Raw genomic sequence first — 19,308 nt, 5'->3', positions numbered from 1 at the left:
CGCAAGTGCAGTTATTCAGCAAACACAATCGCAAATAGTCAAGAGATCCATGCTTGGATTTATTGCAGTTCATCGTTGAGAAGATTTGATGTCAGATTTAGTCACAAACAGCACATTTTTAATTTGAATCTCTTCTTTCATCAATGATATTGCATGTTGATATAATCACAGTTATCGTTTAGGGACATTTGTGCAATCTCGTCTCTTCTTAGGCATGGAAAAAAAGGTCGTCAACGAATATTTTTCATCATATTTTCATTTATGAAATGAACACTAGTCAGAGCAAACTAACAGTGACTTAAATTGGAGCGGTATCCTGTTAGATAAACATCATCCATGCCTGTTGACAGTTCTGTGCCTGTGGGAAGGGTATGAAAAGTGCTCACATCCCCTGCACAGCCTGGGACATAATATATCCATGATCTGCCATATTCACTATTGTCCTTGTTTGCGTCTTTACAATACCTGCAGAACCTCTGATGATTTGGCTGTGTAGGTCCACATTAATACTGCCTGGCCTCGAACATGCTAGTCTAGGTCTCTGCAGGTTAGTAATAGGAGTTACCAGATCAGTCGGTGAGGCCGTAAACAGCATTACCTGATTTGCCCACATCACAGTGCGGGTTTAGGGGAATAGGATCATTTTCATTGCGTGATTTATAAACACCCTTCGGTTTGAAAACACCCACACATTTTGAACTGCCCACATTTGTTCCGCAGAGACCAGCACATGGGCTGGTATATGCTAATTTTGGGGCCTTAAATATTAATGATCCCGATATAAGTCACATTCGGTGTTATGTTATGTTGGGATTCGTTTTTCAGTGGACTTTTACACACACAAGATTTACATATGAAGGAGGAAAAAATGATGTTTGAGGCTCATGGTATGTCAGTTCCATGTTCCAACAACTCTCGTTATTTTGCTATGCAGAGGTAAATACAGTTTTCAATTCTATGGCACCTTTAATATAACTCAGATTGTATTCGTCTGAAAGAAAAATGTCATACAAATGGCTCGAGGGTGAGTAAATCATGGAATATTTTTATTTCGGTTCAACTATTACTTTTAAGATGCATATACAAAGCTGTTCATGCACTTTTGGCATTTAATTTGTTTATAAGGCTGATTTATAGAGGAAAAGATCCCCCCATTCACACTTTCCCTGTGCCAGAGCTATTTCCTCTTCCATCTCTTTTCCAGTCCAGACAGCTTTGTTGGCCATGCTCTGCTTATTTAAAGTTGAGGGGTATCTTTTACAATATCTATATTTGTCTCACCACCCAACCTGCCTCACCAATCCCCTCCTCACTGTTCCCCTCATATTCTCTCAATATCCGGCTGCCTCACAGCAGGTCTGCTCGACTTTCTTGATGATATTTCAGTGTATGACTCGGAGAAGAATGCAATATATTAAGAGATATGATTTTATTGTTGTTCCTGTTTAAATGATCCCACTTACTTGCTACTTAACAAATAAATTATAATATTATATTAATTATATGATGTCTATTATATTAATTATAAACTAGTATAACTGCATATAATCTGGCAGTTTTTTTTTAAATATTGTGTGAGAGTAAAATAAGCATTTTTTATTTAAACCCACAGCCACATCAGTGTCTATATGAGTATTGAATATATCATGAAAATGTGCACTGTCGCTTTAAAAATGTAGCCCCGCCCCCTGCAGCCAGCAGTCAGTCACATCAGCACCGTGGACAGGGGAGGGAGGGGGACTCAGCGATGGTGTAGCGGTGCCAGGCTCACCAAGCCCGGCTGGAATATCTCATCTGAGGCGTTTTACTCCTGCCTGGCTGGGTACCGTGTGGCCGATACGGCTGGCCTAGGTCAAGGTTCGGAATGCGGGAGCCGTTCTTTTGAATCTGAGCTCGTTTTATGGGTTATAAACCAAACGCAACGGCTTAGCGTTTCCACAGGCGTGTTCTCATCTGTAAGTACTGATCATTAGAGGCTGTATGTGTCAGATCGGCATACGGACATACTCTAATAATGCATAGCATATGTGTATCCTTTTATAGTCGCGATTTGTCAAGTTGACGTATAATTTTGTGAAGAATGAATTTATTATCTTCATCATATTTTTGTGCATGCTTAAAACCGTTTCGTGTTCAATGGGATTTGAATGGAAAATTAAGCCAGAGGCATCGTCAGCTGCTCTGACTTATTTCCAAACCACGATGACTATAAAAAAAAATATTAAAAAAAATAACAACACTTGGAAAGGTGGTTATGTTTAATGCAGTATTTGTGAGGAGTTTGAACAGTGTGTTTTGTAATCAGGACAGAGAGATTTGTGGTTAAACGCAAACACTGAGCTGGCAAGAGCAAGATTGATCAAGTTTTGGATGTTGTGAAATATGTTCTGGGACTCAAAAGCATATAGCACAAATCCAGTAAGTTTAAGTGTTACATCTGAAGTATCAAATGAAAAATAATAATTTTGTGCCAAATTTTGTTGCAGGGAAAATCATAATTTAGGCATTATTTTGAATAGTGTTGATCAGATCAGAGGTTTTCAAACTTTTGTGATGCAAAGGAACCCTAAAAACGATTGCTTTCCTAATAATATAAAGGATATACAGGCCCTTTTATCATTTATAATAAAAACATGTTGGCAAAAATTAAACAATTGTCTTTTGTATTGTAATTCTACAGCTAAAGTAAAAATATATTTACTATTTTATTAAGTTGATCACCCTCCCCTCCACCACTATTCTGCTAGTGTTATTTGTATGAACCTAAATATAATTATTTTCAATTGATTAGTTTTAATTTTAGTTTAATCAAATGTATTTGAATTGAATTGCTTTTCACACTAGACATTGTTCCAAAGCAGCTTTACAGAGAATGTTACCATAGTATTACCTTGCAGCCCCCTGAGGTTGGACCACAATTTGAAACCCCAGTTTAGATAATGACCATCTTTACTTTGTAGGTCTGTCTCACTTTTAGCAGATGAACCATTGGAGATGGTCAGTTGCCTGAGAGATAGATTGAATTACCGCAGCAGGGCTGTCTGTGATTTAGCTATATGAGCACATATTCATTTGACGTTTATCCTCTCAGGCCGGAGCCTGGCAGTCTTTTTGGTAGCCACTTTTTCTACTTGAGCATTCGTCTTCTGTGGGTTTGGCAGCAGTGTTAAACTTGGAGGCTGTTGAATGGAACTAATGGACTAAATGCATCTCTCCAGTGCCAAAAGAGCTGCAGGTACTTGCATTAAAAGCTCAGGTGTAGTGCTGAGGATAATAGTTGGGGTTATGTGAGGAGACGAAGCCAAATGCATCCACTTACTCATAAGTGCTTTTCTCGTTTTCTGTACTCCGTTCGGCTCATCTGGCTGGCGATGGGAATTCATTATTGAGAATCGATTGTTTTGAACTAGTTGTTTCAGTTAACCAGTTCAGCGTTTTTCACATCTTGACACAAAGTGCGAAATGCCAGTGTTTATCATTTTCACAAACGTTATTCCTGTTTTATTCTAGCTTAATGCATTTGTTTTATCGACACTTGAGTGTGGGTAAGTTTTATTATTTTTAAAAGCAACATTTTGAGCAAAAAGCTGGGAAAATCACGTTTTTGTCAAAGTGTACATCCAGATCGGATTCAGAACGATGATCAAAACGTAGGCGGAGTAGATCGAGTCCATCAACACCCCGAAAGCTTCATAGTCCTCTAGCTCATCCTGGGTCGATATTTCATTCTGTAACCCTAGGCAGTTACAGTTAAGTGATTTGTATGCTGTTTAATGTTGGTGATCGCAAATGCGGCCGCTTGTTTCTGCTTCCTGTGTTTTGATCAGAAGATTCAGTACTCTTTCTGGAGATGCGTCATTGCGCCCCCTAGCGTTTAACAGTGAAAACACAGAAAGCCGGAAATTTCCTCCAATAGCAGGGAAAGAGTTAAATACTATCCAAGTGCTACCTAGTGCTCATTACCCAATAGTTTGAAATAATTGTCAAAATTGTTTTTTTGTAAACATTTCCATTTATTAACCAAAAAGATGGAATGGTTAAATCATGATCAGTTATCAATCTATACCTGAGCTGTTCTAAAAGATAGGCCTTTTGATTTTTGAATGCTTATGATTGTTATCTTTTCCTTCAGATTCTGAGAACCTGGTCAATGGAAACCACTCATCAGGAGCGCCAAAATCTCACTTGGTCTCCAACGAGAGAGTGCGCCCTGAGCACAGTGCCATCGTCAGTTCCATTGAGAAGGACCTTCAGGATATTATGGACTCATTAGTCATGGATGACCCTCAGCCCTCTTCCTCTGAGTCAAAGAAGCCCTCTGGTCAGCCCATCTCCCAGTCTCCCCTGTCTCCCATGTTAAATGGAGGGGGGCGTTTCCTTCTCTCACCCCCAACGAGCCCTGGTGCTATGTCTGTGGGCTCCAGTTACGAGAATAACTCCCCTCCTTTCTCTCCACTCTCGTCCCCATCGGCCGCCAGCAGTGGCAGCTACACCAGTCCCTCGCCGAGTGGTTGTCAGGACCAGCTTCACACGCTTCCTCCTGTGCCAGTGAGGTCTTCTAGTTACAATTACACCAGCCAACCGCCCATACCTCAGCCACGGACCATACTGCCTAGCTATTCCGGTGGCAGCAGTGGGCCAAAGGTGCCTGAGAGCCCTAGACTCCAACGAAAGGCTCTTTTAGAAGCACCGCCAAGCCCAAAGCCAAGTCGTAGGGGGTTGAACCAAGACAGCTCGGTGGCTAAAACCCCAGACAGCCCCATACAGACTCACATTCTGCCCTCAGTCTCCATCTCTACTGCTCTGACTGATGCCCCATCTGTCAGTCGGGTACCAGTTCCCGGGAGCCCCAGATTCACCCCTAAATTCTCCACAGCATCCCCATCCTCCTCACCTTCTAGTCCTAGAACCAAAACTGCCATTGTTTTCCAGGATCAGCCCTTAAGTCCTTTCCGGGAGCAGCCTCATCCCGACCGTTCCTTGATGTCCAGCCCCTCTCACCAACTCTCCCCACCCTCGCGATCTTTCCAGCCCCCTCTAGACCCCATTGTCCACATCATTCAGGGTGGACCTCCATACCCGCATCCGCGCACACTGCAGCCTCCAGAAAGTCCGCGGCTGGCCCGCAGGAACCATGAAGGGAGCAGCATGAGGGAACTTCCCCCTCTTAGCCCCTCTATAGCCCGCAGGGGGGTTCCTGTGCTACCAGGAGCTCTACCAGGCACCCTGCGGACTCCAGAGAGCCCATGCCCAAGAATTGTGCCAGAGAGTCCCAGACTCCGACGGAAAGCTGGGTCTCCTACGGAAGAGCCGTTCAGTCCCCGTGGGGTGCGCGCACGTAGTCCTTCACCCACCTCCGGACTGATGGGGGAAGGCAGTGGACGGAAAGGCAGTTTTGGTAACTCGCTCTCTCCAGCCTTCAGCCTGGGTTCTCTACCTGGGTCATCGCCTCGATCCAGTCCCAGAAGCCACCGGAAGATGTCAGGAGGCCACAGGGAGCTCCGGATGCCCCACCCAGGCATGAGGGAGCGCAAAAACAGCATTACGGAGATCAGTGACAATGAAGATGATCTTCTGGAGTACCACCGACGCCAAAGAGAAGAGCGACTCAGAGAACAAGAAATGGAGAGGCTGGTAAGTAAATGCATGTATGTATTTATATAACAAAATATAAAACCAAGTGAGATTTATTAGAAATCTGTCTTAACATATCCACTAAAAATTACCTTGAGAACAAAGTAAAGCACAGTTAGCTCTGAGGAGATGTCTAGAGTCCTTTGATCGCAGATGCCCACTTGAAAGCCACATCATAGTATAAAGAATCCATCTAAGAAATACTCCCTGTCTCTGTTTGTACATGTTATGTACTGTGCTGCCTCTACATGCCTTCCGATGATATGTAAATTGCAAGTTTTTGCGGCTAATATTTTCCAGAAGAGCTTCTCAGTGTACAATGATGGCTGAATCTAATCTTAACACACCTAGCAAGCATTAGCATTTGTGCTTTTTAGTGAGAATGCAGGACATTTGGAGGAAATGCTACTACATGTCTCTGGCAGAACTGACACACTGACTAATCTGCTGTCATGCTGAGACAGAGGGCTCTGATTTTACCATGGCAACCCCATTGTTTGTTGTCTCTTTTATTGAGAGGTGGGAGGGAACAGTAGACATCTTGGTCCAGTTCGCAGCCCAAAATGAAGCCGCAGAGACAAAGGCCCCTGTGAAGTTTTATATGTGTTTGTGTCTGAAACGGCTCTTGTCTGTTTCCCTTGTAATTACCCATTGTGGCTGTTTATTGCTCTTAGAAAAGGAGGTGATCTAATTGAGCGTACAAAGTTATGCTTCAATACTCCCAACAGAGAGTATCTGTGGTATGTTATTTGCTAAGCAAGTGCAGTTCTAGTATGCACTTAGTGAACTTTATTTGGCTTTTTGCTGATGAAACGTGCTGGAATAAATGCAGATCAAATGAGCTCAACATACCAATGACCTCATCCCCGCAAATGTACTTTTCTCTAGGAAGGTACTCGGTAAGACAAACAATAAAGGATACAGACCTGGTCCTGAAATATCTGCAAATTGTTGAGTGTAAATAGCAAAGAATGTTTGCTTGCAAAATAAAAATCAGACGTTTAGTAATTACATGACTGTCGGCCATTACATCACTCCTTATCAGAACCATCTGTCTTGTGACTTGGCTTTCACATAGATATTTTGATTTGATCTGATGGCTCATCTGTTCAGGCAGTTATGTATCTATACAGCATTCATCAAGCCAGTCTGCATTTCAATAAAAACATCAGAGTGTGATGCATCTGACGTGCGAATCTGCCACATTGAGCTCATTTGACTGCCCGGTAGATTCTGTTGAGAAAAAGCATGAGGCTGCCTAGCATGACAAGCAGAAATGTGCTCCAGGGAGAGCTGCATCAGGTTTAGATTTTTTTTTTTGGCAGCTGACTGTCATACGGAGGAGAGGTCAGGAGTCAGGACTGTGGCAAAACATCACATAACACGGCACAGAAAGCATGTTTGCTGCAGGAATCAGGAAGGAGACAGCGGTGCTGACTGCAGTCTGCTGGCTAAATCTGAACCTCCATGAGCAAAGGTGGCAGATTTCAAATCGGATACTTCCGAGGGGTCCTACGCCTAGCTAAGCAATGCATTCGAATGCTAACGGATAGATTTTTTTAGGAGTAGGGGTGTACAGTGTACAGTTATTTTACTTGAACATTTTTGAGTAACGCACCTGAATTTTTTTTTTTTTCATGAAACCGAAATCAAGGTTTTAATTTAGCCAAAAACCATAACTGTGAATACATTTTTAAATTTGGGTGACTGGTAATTGAACTTGAGGGTAGTGTTGCCAGCTCTCAAACGTTTTCATCAATACAATTTTATCATTGTATCCAATCACAGACATATCCGATGAGCGCGTGAACACAATGGCCAATCAGAGGTGTTTACGATTCCGATTAACATCGCTCATAGAGTCACATTTTTAAAACGTGTACAACACTTTTGACAACACTAGTTTAGGGTATTATGTTCTCAGTTGATAAATGAAGCCACTCATAGTAAAGCTTTTCTGCAATGTTATGCCTCTTGACATTTTACCCGAGCAGAGTTTTCATATTGGTAACACAATTTTTGGTCACAGTGAAGTGTATCCACACTGCTGACATGTTGGCTAGTTGTAACTTATCTATCCTTTGTGCTTATGAAATAGATGCTGACACAGTCAAAATGCATCATTGGAGTAACTGATCACTTTTGGTCAGTGGCCCTGACTGGCCTTTGCGGTTTTGGCTGAAAATGTTTGGTTGCCAAAGTTTCAGTGCAACACTAATTTTGAGGAAGAGTTAGTCACTGGATTTTGTTTCATAAAACGATACTCAGAGTTCCAAATGATAAATATCTGTGAAAATTGTGACTTATTGTTCAATAGGCCTTAATGTTCAGATTAAATATGCTGTTAATGAGCTTTTGGAATGCATTGCAAACTGTGAGCATGATCCACCCCATACAGTAACAACAACAACAAAAACATTTTAAATCATGCATGTCTCAAAACTAAACTGAGTTTATAAGTTTTGCATGTACAGCTGAGTGAATGTGAGCCAGTCCTGTCTGCAGTGCATAATTTATCACCCCTAAACTGCCACAAGGCTCCAGAGGCACACATGGTTACCTTAGATACAGCCTTGGCGCGCACACTTGGCATATGGCGTCAGTCACTAGAAAACTGTTCTGTCAGTCAGCTCGAGTGCCATACTGATGCCAGCCCGGCTAAAGATGACCTCGTTTTTTTTCCCCTTATTTTTTTTTTTTTTTACTGAGAGCTCCCACGATGACATCACATTTCCATTACTCTATAAAACTGTCATTTGCTGCACAGTAAAAACAGTCATGTCAGTGTGGACGCTTACCATTTTCAAGAGAAATGTATTAACTGAGACACGGATGGAATTTTGTAAGGGGACATATCATGAAATAGGTTATATGATATTAATTATATATTATATACATTTTTTAATGTATGTTATAAAATGGTAATAGTTCAGCGTAGGGTCCAATTCTCCTAATTAAATTGCCTTTATTATGCTTTTTTAAGTTCCCTAATTTTGTTTTGGAGGTCTCCCACAACAGGTTTACATGCATCGAAGGATTCATTTTCTGATAACATACATTGACTTTACCACATTTTTCAATGATTCTCAAACGACTCATCAGATGAATCAGTCTCTCTAAATCCCTCCTTTCCGCAAGCCTCCTCTGCACTGATTGGTCAGATGGCCCAGACTGTTGTGACTGGTCTACCGCCTACAGCGCACATTTCAGAAACAAACGCACGCCCATTACCAAACTGAATTCAACCCGAACCTTGAGCAGGATATTTCTTGTGATGCTACTCAGTTTGAGGTACATTGAGATGTTTCAGCTGTAATTCCTCACCATCAGCATAAAAAGTGTACGTCCATCAACGTGTGTAATTTATTGTGGAGCACATGCGGGTACTGTATCAATAACGGCGCATTTGATAGCCCAACACTAACGTGATTAACTAATGTAACATTAAAGTTTACAAACCAAATCTTGCTCCTTCCATTATCACACAGATTGATTGTAAGCTGTTTTATAGGGCTGTGCGATATTGAGAAAAAATGTGATATGCAATATCTTGTTAAATAATGCGATATTGATATTATGCGATACGATATTGCAATTAATGTGTAAAATCTATTTAAATTATTATTATAATTAAACCATTTGTGTTTGACATTCTTTCTGGGAAAAGAAAGCAACGCTATAACTTCTGAAAGTGACCAGCAGTGTCATTCACTTTTCAGTGTGTGTGTGTGTGTGTCAGACAGCGCGAGACTGCAAGTTATTGTTTTTCGCAAAATATTGTTTTTCGCGAAAAACTATTTTTAACATCAAGCAAGTCCCATAACAAGTAACAGTCATGTGCCCAGTCTATTCTCTGCTATGCGTCGACCTAAAACGGACACTTTTCACAATGTTGAAGTAGCCTATTAATATCACTCAGATATTGCATGCTAGTGCGATATGCATATTGCGATATGTACATTTGCGATATTTCGATAATTTCGATATATTGCACAGTCCTACTGTTTTACCTTGAAGACATAACCACCTCCACACTGTTGGGAGGGCAGGCAAGAGTCATCTGGACCGGGGGCACAAGAGGTCTGCATGACAAGCATCTGTCCCACTGCTCTCATGGATTAGCACACTAAATATACCAAATTTCACTGGCCACATTATGAAAAAACATACCACCTTGTGTTTGTAGCCGATAGACAGGGTGGAATCGACAATAAGTCTCTATTGTAATGTGTTAACCTGGCATGCAACTGTTTTTTGACCCAATGAAGTGCAATTATAATCTTTTTGATGAAGATAAAAGTATCCTCTAACACAGCTAGATGCATTTGAGCTCCCTTTGGGGCATTTTGTAGATGGTTTAATGCTTTTGCTTCCTTTACTCTTGCAGTTCATCTGCTCAGGGACGGACAAGAAAAAGAGAGAGAGTGTTTGCATAAAAGAGACATTTAACTGACTTTCTGTGGTGCTGATTATCTGGGTCAGTGCAGACTTTACTCACTCTGACCCGGCTCTTGTAATCAAGACTTGAATCAAGAACAACACTGAGTGCTCTTAGAAACAACACATTTTCTTATATAAAGCAATATTCCCAGAAAGATCTGTTCAACATCTGCGCAGGTGACTCTGTAATCCTAAGACGCAGTCAATGATACTAGAGTTTGATACTTACATGAAGGGTTTTTTGGTTAGATGTTTTTATCCTATGATGTTCATCACCTGTAGTGCTTCTGTTCCCATGATTTAAATTAATAAAGACTGGGGCAAGTATCACTGTTACTGTTGCTCCCTGCTGTACAAACTCCAAAGCCCAACTATTAAACTTCATTGCATAGATCGTCCCACTTGTTTCTGCTACCAACAGATGAAACCTCAAATTGTACAATTTGTTGAAGAGGTCGAACATACTTATTATTTGTGAAAAAAATTCTCCATATCTATAGACCAAAATATCACATTAAGCCAACAGTCTAACAACCAGGAAGCATTTCCTGAGCAGTGCTAAAACTATTCAGAACCACTTAGCAACACCCTAGCAACTACCCAGGACGCATCCAGTGTAGACAGCATCACTGATTATAATGGGTTCTGTTTGCTTTTGTTTCTTTGTGCTGTTTGTGTCTGATGTAGACCATGTAAAACTACTGAGAACACCTTAGTAATACCCTTGAAACAACCAAGAAGACCATAGCAACTTCTAGGCAACACCCTAGCAATCACCCCATATCAGCCATTTAACAACATCTTACCAATCATCAAGAACATGCTAAAACCAGAAATGCAAACAGTGACTGTTTTTGAAGTATTGTTTATTAGTAAAAACAGTAATTTCATAATATATATTTTTTTTAAACTTGCTTTATTATTTGAGAAATACTACCCCAATTACTGGACTATCTATATATTTCTGTAATATTTACAGGGAAAAAAACAGACTGTAATGAAAAATTGTGAACATCACGTTACTATATTAATGTAAAATACTGTAAAATTTATGGGTTTTGGAAGTAATTTGATTTACCATATTTATGATAATAAAACAGAAGTCCCTACGTTACATCACGTATGAATATAGTTTATATTAAGATGTATTTTAAGATTTAGTATTTATTTATTATTTAGTATTTATTAATATATTAATTTAGTGCCATGTGGGTTACCCTGGTGTCTTGTCCTTGTATGTATGACCCTGTGCACCTTAACACCTGTGCAGTTTTGGCTATGTTTTGGACAGGGGATTCTTGTTTTTTTATATCTCGCTTATAAAATGGTTATTTCCAGTCCTTGATTCTGATTGGTCAATAGCTGTTTTATTTGTGATAAAACACGGCTATGACCACTTCACCCAACAGTTCTGTGTGTTCTATACAACACCCTTAGTAAAGTAATCATATGCTTGTTCTCAAATTGATATTGTTCATTGAAGCTTACTGTATTATGTAGAGTATTATGGGAGAGAGAGAGAGATGGAGTGAGCAAGCGAGCGTATCACCTGTGTTTAGGTACAGCATATTCCTTCAGGTCAGTTCTGTTCATAATAAAAAATCTGTTTAAATGTCAGCTGCGATATCTTTCTCTTTTAACAGGTTTCCTGTGTCCTGTCACTGACAGCACTAAACCTTTAGCAAAAGCATTGAGTGGCTTCTTGCTCCTTTTTGAGAACTGGTTTCAGTCCTTTCAATATAAAAGTCTTCTCTACTGAGTGATTCACTCATGAAGACCACCATCTAATGGCATAATAATGTAACTTCTGTTGCTCTTCATGGTCGGGCACTATTTCTTTCCAGCAGAAGTAAGGCTTTTTAATGATTTGACTTCATGAAAGCTGCATTGCTAAATATTTTTTGGCTTTAATATTTGTATTGTGTGGTAACAAGCTAGTGCTGTATCGTAAATAAGCCGCTGAAGGGCTCCACTTGGTGTCGTGCCTAACAGCGAACTTGTTACTTATCGCCTACATGTAGTGTAAATGTGTAAGATAAAATTCGAGAGAGACCCTCCTCTCTCTCCACGATGGTGTTGTAGAGAAGAGCTGGCAGTGAACTATTGCTGTACAAAAGCGTGCCAGGGGATTCGCACGAGAGATGGTTAGTTCGGTCCTCTGTTGATCTGAGCTTGGCCGTGAAGAGACACAGGGAGTCAAACCGATAAACCTGATGAGGCCATTGAAGACAGGCTGCTCTATATCCTCACCTTTTTAATGCCTTGAACAGATAACAGTCAAGGTCTAATATAAACCACTATTTATGTCTTGTTCTTTTGCCAGTTGTCTAAAGGCCCTTAGAGAGGGTCCTGTTTTCACAGAAGATATTGCATCCCTCGTGTGAATTACCTGCCACTATTGTGTACAAGATTAGAGTAAAATACTCAAGAGTTTATCTTAGCTGATTAGGGTACAAATAGACCATTCAGTGTACTTTCAGAAACACAAGTATGATAGAATTTTCATCTTTGGTTGAGCTGTTCCTTCAGTGCTCATTTAGAAAATGTGTGCGTTTCATCTCATGCCTGATGAAGAAAAAGAAGACACCGGCTGCACAGCTGTTTGTTTAGTCTTGGAACAGAGCTTTTAACAGCTTCTGTCAGAGTCCGTGGTTGTGTTTACACTTTTTGATGCTGTATGACATTTTCTCACAACCTTATTTCCTTATTTAGTTTCTCAAATTCTGCATGTTTATTTATGGAGTTATCAATGAGCCAAAGACTAATGTAAAAGCTCTCCATTGCATTGTTTTTGGACTCCGGATACTTCATTTTGAAGGTGAAGCAATGTCCCCATGTTTCACAGCTGCGTACGTCTAGACGATGTTGTTTTATTCCAAAAATCTAAGCTGTTTTTCCTCAAACTCTACATCTGGTCCTGTTGACTTAGTTTGTGGCGATGTGCTGTTTTTCAAACATATTAAATGCGAAAGCAGTTGTTTATGCTGTTTGAAATATCATATATTTTCGTAACAGAAGTGTCGTCCCAGGATGTTTACTGGAGGGCTTAATGCTACTGTGCTTAGTTTAGTCTGTAGTCTGTGTTTGAAAAGATTGGGATGTTTTTCACCCTGTGGGCAAGCTTTGAAAAGAGGGAAGAGAGATTTCTTTAAAGGAAAAACACATTTTCTTGATTTTCCAAAATAATGCTAGGTTGAAGTTGGCATGAAATGAAAGTTCACCCTATGCATTTTCTAAATGCATGCTATAGCTCGTATTGTGAACTGATAATCTTTATAAAAAATTTTTTACTTGTAATATTTGATCAAAATGTCATAAATGGACCTTCCAGTGAAAACATCAGACTTCTCTCTGGTGACGTATGCAGGACTTCTCCAATCATTTATATTATCATCATTAATATTGACTTGACCAATGGCGTTAGTTTGGGACAGGACTATTGTTTGTTAAAGGAGCCCTAGAATGAAAAATTGAATTAACCTTGCCATGGTGAAATAATAAGAGTTCAGTACATGGATATCACATACTGTGAGTCTCAACAGCAAAAACATTCTAGGGCACCTTTAAACCAATGGCAGATGGGGTGTAGCCAGGGAAGCTTGTTTCAGCCTCAAAATAAAACATTTAAAAAGATAATTGTAACTTTTTATCTCACAATTGTGAGTTTACATCTCGCTAGTCAGACTTTTTTTTCCTCAGAATTACGAGGTATAGTCGTTATTTTTAAAAATATTTTATTTTGAGGCGCAAACCAGCTTCCCTACACCCCATCTGCTATATTTTATGGAAAATATGTGCAAATATGCATATGACAGTGCTGGGAGATTACAATATCATGCTTTTGGATGTTTGTTTTGGATACCCAGAACGGAAGCGATTTGAAGTTTGTCTGGTTTAAGGTATTCAAACAATCCAGGCACATCACAGCAGTAAGAGTGGCACCCACTCTGACCCCGTCACACATTTAGAAAGAAAAAGGTCAGGAAGAGCAGGAGCGTGACTCCGACATGGCAGGGGGTTTGAGAGGCTCTAAAAAGGGATTTGTGGAGCTGTACGTTGTGTCGTTCCAGACTGAGGGAAGACGGTGGAATGTAATAGCTGGTATCATAAGGCAAAGCCTGTGTCTCCTGAGCTCTGATTGGTTGATGTGTGATTGGAATGCGTAAAGATGAGTGAACAGAAATAAGAGCTGGACTGTTTCTCTCAATCCCATCCCTTAGTTTTCTTGGGGGGTTCCAATGTTACGAATAAGCGTCTGTGTAAAATATCATTTCACTTTGGATATGTTAACAGTGCCATTTAGTAATTCAGCTGCAATTCAGAATATTTTCTAAGTTTTTCTTCTTCCTCTTCTTTTTATTTTTAAATTCACTGAAACTGAACTGAAAAGTTTAATATTTGTTCTTATGGGAGGTCCCCCAACTCGGCCCAGATGCGTTCTCAGGTACCGAAATTTGGTACCGATTAAATGTGAATCGGTACTCTGTAGTACCGACGTAATTTGGTCGGTGCCCTTAAAAGTACCGAGTTCTGCATCCAACCCTAGTCTTCGGCACCATGCCCTGACAGTACTAAAAAAGTTTTGGGGCTGCGCCACCTTGTGGTCAAAAATTATAATGCAATTTTCTAAAATCAAATGACAGTACTAAAAAAGTTTTGGGTCTGCGCCACCTTGTGGTCAATTTTTAATGCAATTTTCTAAAATAGAATGACTTTTAATTAAATTAGCCTATTGTAATGAAACGTAATATATTTCTTGGTTCATGCCGAAACTAAATACCAAATTCGTCTAAATTCAGTCGTCTTAACTTCCTGTCCACCATTTCGATTTTTCTTTCTTTCGAGACTGTTTGTCCGATTTTCACCAAATTAGAGTCAGATCAGTTTTGTGCCAACAAAGTTATGGATTTTGTGTTGATAGACAACTTATTTCGATAACAAATTTGAGGCATGATGCCAAAACTATGCCAAACTTTGTATGTGTCAGTGTCACCTCACTCTGACCACACCACATCAATTTGGTCACAGCACCACCTATTGGTTGAACAGTCTTTAATTGCTTGTTGTTGCAGTTGATATTATGCTCCCAGCCATTTTGGCATGACTTATCGTGTTCTTTGTGCTTGGCCCTGAAAAATGCTTGCAGCTATATTTTATTGTTATTATAAATGTTTTGTTCAATGTACGTTATTGATAGTGACGCTAGCTTTGAATAATGGCAGAAAAGTATACTAAAAGTAGACAATACAGAACAACGACATTTTAGAAAGAAAATCCTGATAAAATAAGGAAATGTCATATCATTAAATAATTGTATTGAAATTTGAACATCATGCCAGAGTGTTTTTTTTTTTTTTTTCTGGATTTTAGTAGAAAATACACTTGCTGTGTGAATGTAAACTTTGCCGTTTTCCCCAAGTGGACAAACACCTGAGTGAGAACTTTGCCTTCAAGACACACATTCACCAAAAAACTTGTAGCATACCTTGGGGATTTGTAAACAGAGGGCTACATCTGTTCATTGCTGTCATCTGGAAAGTATGAAGTGCTTAACGGTTATCCTTAATACCGGTACAGTGGAAACGATCTATATTTTTCCATCTGGGTTTCAGCATGCGGCATTTGAACAGTCGTTTTCACATTACCGTTTTTTCTCCATCTGAGAGAACATCTGACCAGCACCCACACGAGCCATGTTGTTGAGTGAGCCCTGACCCCTGAGTGGGTTTCAATGAATGCCATTTAAACCTGTGACTGGGCCTCCCAGGTTTGTTTCAAAGCCTTGACAAATAAAACAAGCCATCCACTTCAGTGAACCTCTATGAACATTGAATCATATCTTCATTAGCAGACACCGGCAGAGAAATTAACAGTGACACAGATGTAGAGCGGTTGCTTTACGTATGTACCCACCGGGCATACACTTTGAGAAAGTGTGTGTGTGTGTGTGTGTGTGTGTGTGTGTGTGTGTCTTGGAGGCGGAGGGACTAGGGGCTTTATTTGTTCATCTGTCTCAGTGTGTGTGTGTGAGTTCTGGAGAGCTGCTCAATGAGGAAACATCTGACTGACTCTAACTAGTGTGCGACTTTTAACACGTCACAATGAGGGTGAGTGAGCGATTTTCATTGCATTTTTTTTTTCAAGGTTACTTTTATTATGCATATAAAAGTGTATTTAGGTCCAAATGTACCATAAAACTAGTGTTTCAAACATACTAAACTGGTATATTCAGTCAGTGTGTTGCTCATTATGCATTTAGTCTGTTATTATTCAGTCAAATGTGTTGTTATATTGCCAGGGCTTAAACCTATTCCTTCATGAGTTGCATTAGTGCTCCTTTACAGCACAATTAAGCTGCATATTGCTTTAGAAGTGTTCAGGTAGCCCCAGTTTTGATTGGAAACACTCATCAAGTCTGGCTATAAACTCCAGGATCAGAGGCTCAGCAGGCCTGTATGGAAACAGATCAAATGATTACATTCCCTCCTACGGGTCTGTGTGTTTCTTTTAAAGCTCAGGGTGTGCCACCATGATCCTAAACTATTTCCTTTCCCTCGGGGTCCTGCTAATGATGACAACTACAGAGGACCCTTTAAACTCATAAATGAGTGTTGGGGTCTGCTGTAGTCCTGGTCTAATCTGGGACTAAACGCCTCTTTTAGAAGTGAGAGCCTCTGTGTTCAAGATCTTGAGAGTTTTGGACCGAAAAGTCTCTTAAAATAGGTGATGTTGCTCTTGGCTTTAGTGGAATGGCATGAAGTGGAGATAATTAGCTGTTATGGTATACGGCAATTATGGTGCAAATTGTAGTTGACGTGAAGTTTTCTGTGATTTCACCCCTTCAGTATTAGAAGGGTCTCTGGGATCTTAAGAGCGTGCAAGCCTCAGGAATGAAAGCTTTTCGTAATTCAGACGTGTAATTTTCTGGATGAGACGGTTGTCTCAGGTGAAGACATGTTGATTGAAAGGAGCTGTGGATTTATGTCACAATTAATGTCATAACTAATCAGTTTAAATGTTCTCTTTCAGCCAAATTTAAACCAAAACTAGTTGGATTTATGCCACAATTGATCATTTTCAATGATTTCTCTGAGCCAAATTCAACCACAGCACTATATATATATATATATATATATATATATATATATATATATATATATATATATGAATTGCAATTTTTATTTATTTAATCACCTAACGTTAAAGTTAATATTTATTCATCTCCAAATGAATGTAAAGACAACATAGAGGCATAAAGAAAGTTGCCTACACTAAAAAAAAAAGGAAAACACTCATTGTCCAATTTATTTAATCTAATTATTTGCGATCTACGCAACAAAGTGGTGTTTCTCTTTTAAACGTCATTTCTTTGCTCTCGATTAATGTAATTCTCTAAAATGTGCAATCTACTAGATTACATTATTTGGGTTAAATGTGAACCAATGAAGTACTCCAACATTATTTTTTGCTGAAACTGTTCCCAGCATGTTTGCTTGGGACTTGACGATAAGAGTAAAATTGTTGAAATTAAGTGTTATTTAATGTGATTTTTGGGCAAACTTGGATAAGGGGAAGACTTTTTATTTTTAAATAGTGTTTAATGTTTAATTTTGTTGCAATAATTAGAACCATTTAGTTGTACTGGGTTACCATAGTGGAGAAGAGCGGAGCGATTGCTTAGGCTGTGGACTGAGTCAGCACATAGCATTTCATAGCACTTCTTGACATGTTCATTATGTGCTATTGCTGGCTAACAGAATGCAAGCTAGTTAGTACAGTCTTATAAATCAGTCAAGTGACCACAAAAATACACAAAAACAAAATAAGCTTGTGATTTGATTAAAGAGGGCAGGGTCTCCAGCCCCCCGTTCACCACTGTTGTCAGGAAGCCATATTAAAATCACTGTGAGATTACAGAATTGGGTTATTTAAAAATTACTTAATTCCATGATGTTGAAGTTATGTGAACAAATCATGTTTGTTTAACTTAATTCAGTCATGGGGAACAGATGTACATGATTAAATCATGTAAATCCAACACACCTTTTTTTCAGTGTATATTTTAAATATTTGTTTAATGGCATCTTTTTATGAAATAATCATTGATACCATTACTGCTACTGATATCTCTGAAATGTATTTGTTTTTCTCAAATTTAGCCAATAATTATAGCTATTCAGTTTTACAGTATACTTAAAAGCTATACATTTTAACCATAGGCTTTTAAAAAATGTAATAACTTTTAAATCAAGTGAACTTTTTATCCATGTAACCTTCTAAACAAGTAGGTCTAACAAGTAGGAAATATAAAGAATTGAATAATTATTTAAATAATAAAATAAAAAATTGTGTTAATGTATCGAACACTTCAGTCTTCACAACATGCATTATTATTACACTGCATTATTGATGCTACAAAAGTTATTCAGTCAAGAGCTGTGAGTGATTTTCTCTTTTTGCTCTTTGTTTATCATTAGTGACAGACAGCAGCAGGTTTATTAGGCTGTTGTCACTTTAAGACCTGACAAACATGACGTGGCTCTGACATGCATCCCATTTTCACATTCAAGACTTCACTTAACTCATTTAAGATGAGGATGCTCGACAAAGCAGGCATTTTGGCATAATTTTGTGTGTGTTTGTCCATTCAAGCGCTGTCTGAAGCAGTTTTCTGTGCGCATGAGTGTATTTGTCACACAGACAGTAGATTCACAGTTGTGTGCCTATACAGCACTGCCTTCACTTTTGTGTCTCATCACGCGTGAATGGTTTAAAGGCACTTGCATGAATAAGAGTGTGGTCATACACACACACACACACACACACACACACACACACACACACACACACACACACACACACACACACACACACACACAGACATGTTTTTTTTTTTTTTTTTTTTTTACACTTTTTACTTAAGTGCCATGATGGGAAAGAGTGGGAACAGTCTAAACTGATTCTCTTCAGCCATGTTCCTCCTTTCAGTGTGATCTTGGAGATTTAGTAGGCTGATGATTACAAGTTGGGCTAATTAAGGGTTTGGAGAATACTCATCACAGTACTCCACAAATCACACTGAGCTCACAGAGTCTCTAGAGCACATCAAAGAGAGCACACACAACCTGCTGGAAGACCAGCTTGGCTCTTTTTGTTTATCTTCCTTTTCTGGGATGGATTTAAACATATGCAATTATTTTACCTCCTACAGCAGGATTTTCCTGCCGGAGGTTT

The 19,308-nt window shown here is 39.4% G+C and overlaps 1 protein-coding gene across 5 annotated transcripts in view; it reads left to right on the top strand.

The window, feature by feature from the left end:
- phldb1b (pleckstrin homology-like domain, family B, member 1b) overlaps positions 1-19,308 on the top strand; it is a 97,061-nt gene that overhangs the window by 42,714 nt on the left and 35,039 nt on the right. For 4 of the 5 annotated variants that reach the window (XM_067451141.1, XM_067451142.1, XM_067451140.1 and 1 more), the window contains one exon: positions 4,133-5,634. In XM_067451141.1, coding sequence (XP_067307242.1) covers positions 4,133-5,634 — 1,502 coding nt within the window. Of the gene's footprint in view, positions 1-1,742; positions 1,956-4,132; positions 5,635-19,308 lie in introns of those variants that run through there. The other variant, XM_067451144.1, reaches the window with a different exon arrangement.

Source organism: Pseudorasbora parva, chromosome 8 (genome assembly GCF_024679245.1).
Source record: "Pseudorasbora parva isolate DD20220531a chromosome 8, ASM2467924v1, whole genome shotgun sequence".
Lineage (NCBI taxonomy): Eukaryota > Metazoa > Chordata > Actinopteri > Cypriniformes > Gobionidae > Pseudorasbora > Pseudorasbora parva.
This window is presented reverse-complemented; position numbering and strand designations above follow the sequence as displayed.